At 34.6% G+C, this 7,536-nt stretch overlaps 1 protein-coding gene across 1 annotated transcript in view; it reads left to right on the forward strand.

Moving 5' to 3' along the window:
- The window catches only part of TECRL (trans-2,3-enoyl-CoA reductase like), a 68,464-nt gene extending 61,448 nt beyond the window's left edge, over positions 1 to 7,016 (forward strand). The window contains exons 11-14 of the mRNA XM_012928623.2: positions 27 to 112; positions 976 to 1,021; positions 1,774 to 1,897; positions 6,887 to 7,016. Of these exons, the coding sequence (XP_012784077.2) occupies positions 27 to 112; positions 976 to 1,021; positions 1,774 to 1,897; positions 6,887 to 6,911 (281 nt within the window). The 3' untranslated portion in view covers positions 6,912 to 7,016. The remainder of the gene's footprint in view (positions 1 to 26; positions 113 to 975; positions 1,022 to 1,773; positions 1,898 to 6,886) is intronic.
- Positions 7,017 to 7,536: the final 520 nt, after the last annotated feature.

Below are 7,536 nucleotides of genomic sequence, written 5' to 3' on the forward strand. Positions count from 1 at the left end.
TGACATTTTCTTCTCCTTTCTTGAAGGAAATAATGCTACTTTCCCAAGTCCGAATTATAACCCCTTGACGTGGATGTTTTTCCTGGTTTCATGTCCTAACTACACTTATGAGGTACACTATTTTGATGCAAGTTACTGAAAAATTATTAGATCACCTACAAAAATGTGTACATGCATAACTGCATGCATTATAAATTGGTATGTATGATAACACACTTAGGTATTAGGCATAAGCAATAAACGTATATATTGTGATGCAGTTCTACTGCACTGTATACTTGTTTCCATTAAATAGTTCCTCCAGATAAATATATGTATATACACGTTTATCCATGTGCCTATTGATGTCTACCTCTGAATTAAAGAGGGACTCCCAATGAAGCTGTTAATATATCTTGATGATTGAATGCTGGACTTTCTACCCTTGTTTATGCTTACCATGCCAATGTCACAAGTAAAGAACAGAATGCCGCACTTGTGACTGTTGCTGAAGGGCTACACTCCTCTGATAGTGTGGAGTAAATGGTGAGTGGAGTGGGTGGAAAGGGAATCCCTCGGCCTAAGCGACTGCGTCATAAAAAACTAAAAAAAAAATTAAAATACACACACAAAATGACATATATATTGTGTATATGCTCATATATATGTATACATACATATTTAATCAAGGCTTATTGTCATAGAAAAATGGATCATTCCAACCAAATGTTATGAAAATGGAATATTTATGTATAGCCAATCTAAATTTTAAAATAGTTTGAAGTCTTCAGAGAAAATATTTTGAAATATTTCAAAATTGTAATTATATTAAAGCTATTAGAACAATGTCCTCCACTTCATTATCAATATGATATTACCTTAAGGTTGCTTATTTTAGAGTCGAATACAAACACAAAATTATTTCTTGGCAATTGATTTCTACCTATCACTTCAGTAGATCAGTCACATCTGTTCACTTGTGTTTTAATATAACAGATTGGATCATGGATTAGTTTCACAGTCATGACACAAACATTGCCAGGTAAGACCTAGTTTTCTTGACAATTACAGTAAATGTTCCTTTAGGTGAAATAGTTTATCAGAATAAGTGACCTCAACACCATCATTTGCATGCTGATAAAAATTATTCTTTCATTTTAAGAATCAGGTTGGTCTTTTAATATTAACATTTCTTAAACTATCCTTTCTATTTTTCTTTATGTCACTGCTTCTTAACCAAGTTAACCATGAGTTCCAACTGTCTGCACTAAGCAGCAGTGTTTGGCTAAGACGGTATTGTAGTAACAACACACAGCCCCTGAACCTTGCTATGCCTATAGCCCACAGTGCATGAAGGTCTGCCAAGGACTGTTGGATGGCAAAGTTCAGCTGGAACACTGACATTTTATCATGTTCCAGAAAGTTGACTGGTGTAGTAATGTGTAGCAAAAGAGATATAAACAACAGTCATTCCATCCACTCCTTATTCTTGGAAGAAAAACTAAACGATAATTTATATAGCTTACCTACTGTGTGTTAGGAGTGAGAGGGATGTGTGGAAAAGTTCAAAGACTAAAACATTCTTTTGAAATATATGGTGACAGTGTGATAGAGAAACATGCATTTTACTTAAACTAACCATATATTGTTTCATATTTAATAATGCATGAAATACTAGTTGAACATATATGGTGCTGGTTATTTTTAACTTCATTGTGCACAATAAAAAAGTAAGAAAGATAAAATAACTATTTCTGGTTTCTTTTTGTTTGTTTGTTTGTTTGTTGTTTTTAGTGGGAATTTTCACACTTCTGATGAGCATCCAGATGTCTCTGTGGGCAAAAAAGAAACATCAACTTTATCTGAAGAAATTCAGTTCATTTATGCATAGGAAATCAGCAATAATTCCATTCATATTGTAAGAAAATCAATGGTATTAAATCAGAAAAAGACAATCTATAATTAATCAAATCAGAGATTGTTAAAATTAGCTAACTGCTATGTTCCAGTAATTTATAATTAACAATTATTTTGCTGAGTAAGTATACAGATCATTAGAACTTACAAAAATTCACATGAAGTAATGAAAAATAGAAATTATCTTGAAATACATATATATTCAAGCGGATTATATGGAATGGGTAAAAAAGAATGCATGTTTGAATTCTGAACATTTATAATGCAAACAGTTTTTAGCTTTGTTTTTACATTTTAAAATGCCAGTGTTTAGCCTAGCGGTCTACAGAACAGTCTGTCCTGTATCAGGTTACTCATGTTCAAATGCTCCCTCTTGTTACTTTTTAGCTTTAGTCTAATGTGCATTCTGGAAGTATCAGGGAATGGCTTAAGTATTTGGGTCTTGGCCAGCTTGGGAGATCAAACTGAGTTCTAAGTTCCTGGCTTCAGGGCCCAGGGGTAGATGTTGGAAGCAGAGAGTATTAAATTAACAGATCAAATAATCTTTTTTTTTTTTTATATATTTATTATTTAACTTCAGTAATTACATTGTATTATGTGACACAATTACATAGATACTTGGGTTCTCCCCACCCCTCCCAAACCCTCCCACCATGGTGGATTCCTCCACCTTGTTGCATAACCACAGCTCAAGTTCAGTTGAGATTCCCCCATTGCAAGCGTATACCAAACATAGAGTCCAGCATCTTATTGTCCAGTCAAGTCCAACGGCTTCTTAGGTATACCCTCTCTGGTCTGAAGACAGAGCCAGCAGAGCATCATCCCAGTCAATTGAAAGCTCCAACATACCATCAGCAAAAATTTACATCATTATGGAATTAATTGACATAGTAATGAGTAACCAACATGTTAAAAGTAAATGCGAGTTCCCAGTCACCTTCTGTGACCACCTCACCTATACTTCAATCAAATAATCTTACACATTCAACTATGTGTCTTTGGCACATATCCAGGCAAATGAATTTCAGCTTATGGGGTTTTGTGCTTTTTTTTTTTTAGAAACTGCATTGAACACAACACAGATTATATATATACATATGCATGTGTGTGTGTGTCTGGTGCAGTAGGGAAGGAAATTGTTAGAGTCAATTTAGAGCACTGAACATTAAAATATTAAGTTAAAACAAAACATTGTGAGTTTCAGAAGTCATCATTTGATTAGGGTGCCATAAGTTGATAATATTCATAGAAAACAAAAGTATTAATGAAAAATGAAAAGTATTAATGAAAAATTTAGATGTAGTAAACATATATATGTATATACTATTAGTTGTAAAACTGCTGTGATAAAAACTGTTGCCTAAAATCACATGTTGCATGATAATCTATCAAAGGTTCAGATTTCTCCCCTGCAAATAGAATACTTACATTCTTAAGTTATAAACTTATATTATATGTGACATTTAAGAAAAGTGACATTTATATCGAGTAAGGGTTAGAGACACCAGTGAGTCATAAACCCCATAATTCAGTTCTGATGTCAGATTCAGTTCATATCAAATTCAATGAGGAATGTATGAATCTCTGACAAGAGCTGCATAGGGTGGGGCAAGAAGTCACATCATTTGGGGAAGGAGTTTAATCCTGTCATCAGACATAGAAACCAGATACATCACTATGCAGATTTACTACACATTGTAGATTTCATGCCCAGTGCATTGTTGGGTGTGTAAATGGAACAGCAAATGGGATGTAACGCACATGTGATGAGACAGAAAAGGGCGGTTCTTTCATAACTTACTTTTGAGGAGTTTGCACGTTTAACAGGGAGCGGAAACTTAAGTCATAATGAAAATTCTGCTTATTTTCTCACTTAGTTTCTGAACTAAACTTTATGTTAGATATACCTTTGAACATATCTGCTTTAAAACATGACATTTACAACGGTGACAACTCTGTTACATGCCTGAAAGCTGCCTTACATTTACTGTTATCACAAGCACATGCTTGTTCTAATTAAATCACCCCCACTTGGTGGTTGTTGTTTGGAAATATATTTTGGCCTCTGATTATTTTCTGGTACTTTCTGGGATTTTTGTTTTATTTTTACTGTTGCTGATTTCATAATTGGTAAATGATTAAAAGTTCTTTAAAGGTACTGATTAATAACTGTGCCTAACGACACACAATTTATATCAAACTGTTGTCAACACACTGTGCACTCAAAAATTCCAACTCTTTCCTTTCCCAGTAGGAGACTGCAAATTTTGAACCAAGATTAAATGAAAAGTTGCATTCTTGCAATATACAAATCAATTCATTTCTAAACAGTAACTAAAGCCTTGTTGGAATATTCCAAATACTTTAATTAGAAAGGAGGGCAATATTAAATATTAAAATTTTAAATACTACTTTATAAGAGCTGAGTCAATTAAAATATATGCACTCATGAGTTTTATACGTATTCCATTCCTTTAATTCTTAAACCATAAGAGATATACACGGTTAATGACGTATGTCAACTTGCACTTACTTGTTTAAAAATTGTGGAATCTTGATTCTGATTTGCATAATTACTCTTCACTAAGATCATTTTTGCTTTGTAGTTTCTCTGGTTTCCCTCTCTATTATATTTTTTAACATTACCATTCACCAAAATTAAGCAAAAAAAAAATACAGCTCTAACAATGAAAAAATAAACCATGTGTGGTTATACTTCTTCAGAGAAACTCATAGACTCAAACTCATGTTCAATGACATAATCACAAATGATGTTCTGCCTTGGCATGCTTGTTGTTTGTTGGCTATCAGCTGTTCACTTGTGGATAAATCAGCTCAGAGAACTTCCAAGTGGATAAAACTACAGAAGGGAGACTTCCCTAGGGTGGGGAATGGGTCTCAGATAAACTCTCTTACTCTGATAGTGAAACTACATATATGCTGGTTTGAAATGCTTCATCCTGTATCTTGTGTCATGACGCAGCGAGTCATTCCCTGCTTGTTGTCCACCAGCTTCCTATATTGGAGTGCTGGCATGGGATCCAGCAGTTGCAGACCCAACTTGCTGCTAATGTGCCTGAAGAGGCTCAGACTGACATATTTGGGCTTTGGCCTTTGTGGGGGACTAGGGTGGTGCTCGTGACTCTTCATTCTGGCAAAGCCTACCTTTGGCCACTGTAGCAATTTGTAGAGTGAAATAACTGATCAAAGATTCTCTCTCATTGTCTCTCTCCTTCTCTCTGTATTCTGCTCAAATAGACAAGTACGTGAATAATTTTTTTTCAAAAATAGTAAATTTTATCTCACTGTTTATTACCGAAAGTATGTGGATAGAGAGAAAAAGAAACCAAACAAAAAGAAGAACCGAATGCCAGGCTGCACTATGACCTGTTTCCTTGAATAGCATGGAGTCTCTTCCTTGTAACTGAATCACTTGTGTATCAGGCACATCAGCTGTGTCTCATTTTTCAATAGAGTTTCTGTGTTAAACAGCCTCTGTTCTCTGACTCATATCCACCCACAGAAAGGCTACATGCACAGAGATTCAGTTTAAGAAATATCACTTCTTAACACAGGAACATCAAATAATACTTTTTTTATATTTAAAAAGTACATTTCATTCTTATTTTTCTGTGAAAGTACTATTTGATAGATTCACAACTAATACGATTGTATTATCCTTTAATTTATTTGCATATCTTCTATTAATGTTATTTGTAAAAGGTTTATTTATTTTTATTGCCAAGTCAAATATACAGAGAGGAGAAGAGACAGAGAGGAAGATCTTCCGTACATTAATTTAATCCCCAACCTGCCGTGGAGCTGAGCCAATCTGAAACCAGGAGCTTGGAGCCTCTTCCAGGTCTCCCACGTGAGTGCAGGGTCCCAAGGCTTTGGGGCATCCCCAACTCCTTTCCCCGGCCACAAAGCGGGGAGCTGGATGGAAAGTGGGGCCACTGGGATACGAACAAGCACCCATATGTGATCCTGGTACGTGTAAAGCAAGGACTTTAGCTGCAATGCTACAGTGCCGTGCCCGTATTAATAGCATTAAACTCCCAATAATAAATCACATTTTCAAAATATTTAAGTTCAAATTTAAGTAGCTAATATTCTGTCAGTATTTGTTAATATTTGAAGCATGTCAGCTCAATTATTGTGAACATCAAATCTTATAAAAAATATCTATGAATCAATAATGGGAAGATTTTCTACATTATTATTTTTTAAAATTAGAAAATCCTGTAGTTAATGCAGGATATCAGATGTGGTTTTAGCAAACGTTGCATTAGAAGTACATTTAAAGTCATTTATGCAGTTTTTGCATAATGATAATAATTATAACTCATTTAATCTAAAGGCTGCTTACAAGTTAGTTCTCACAAGGTGCATATTAAAACCTATAATTAATCTGCCTTCTGAGGAACTTTGGTAGCATAAATGAACAAAAGCAATTCCAGAGACAATAGTACCTGCTGAAATGGGATTTTTATAAGCTATAGTTTGCTAATGGTGCCTGATACATGTGATTTTAACAAAGATACTCATAAGGACTTACAAAACTAATTTGTAATCATATTTTTTCTGAAGAGTGTGAAAGACATATGTTATGTTGCTTCTCTTGGAAAAGACAGTCAAAAATTCTGGTGTCATAAAAACCATGACATGGTGTATGAAACTCTTACTAAAGAAATATTCTAATTTTTAATTTTTTCCCAGATTAGTGTTTTGCGTTTGGCTTTTGACTGTTGTTTTTTCTGCAAATTTTAGATGTGATCTAATTAAAATGCAGGCGACTTGTACTTGTTACTTGCATTTTAACAAACATCGAGTTCCTAAATAATTCTACTAGAGATGAGTCATTTGAGAGACTTGAAAAGAAAGTGACAAAAGCATTCAGTATTTAAGGATAACATTTAGTTTGATAAGGTTTGTGACTATGGTTCAGCTGTTAAGATAACTATGGGATGCTTCATTTTCCATATTGCAGTGCCGAGCTAAAGTTCCTAACTTGAGTTCCATCTCCTCTGCTTGAAGCCCAGCATCTTGCTAATTCACAACCTCATAGACAGCAAGTGAGAAGTCAGATGTCTGAGGCACTGGCTCCTCCAAGGGAACCCCAGATCAAGTTTCAACTTACTCCCTTCAGCTTCACCACGCTCTGTGTTCTGTGGGCCCTTAGTAGTGAGCAAATGAAAAATCCCTTTAGTTCCTTTTCTTTCTGCCTTTCAAATATGGAAACAAACGTTATATAAATATGCTTCATAGATATCAATAAGGAATAATAATGTCTATCCAACCAGGCCAATTTGATAAATAAGAATATATTTTTCTGACTTTTGCGATATGCTTGTTGTGTATGCCTGTGGTATCTATTTCGGATTGTTTGCCAAACGGTTGTCATCATGAATCACTCTTTAATTCAGGGTGTAGAGCATGACATTTGGTCATCACCGTTATTCATCTTTGATGACATTATTAATTTGTCTCATTTTAAAATGGCTATATCCTTTATTACACTGTGGCAGATAGTCTGTGAATTTCTGTGGATAAAAATAGATACATGCACAAATAAACCTAGAGAACATTTCAATATGCATTTTGGAGATTATTCTCACCACTGAATGCCTAGAACCAATT

Source organism: Ochotona princeps, chromosome 7, assembly GCF_030435755.1.
Source record: "Ochotona princeps isolate mOchPri1 chromosome 7, mOchPri1.hap1, whole genome shotgun sequence".
Classification (NCBI taxonomy): domain Eukaryota; kingdom Metazoa; phylum Chordata; class Mammalia; order Lagomorpha; family Ochotonidae; genus Ochotona; species Ochotona princeps.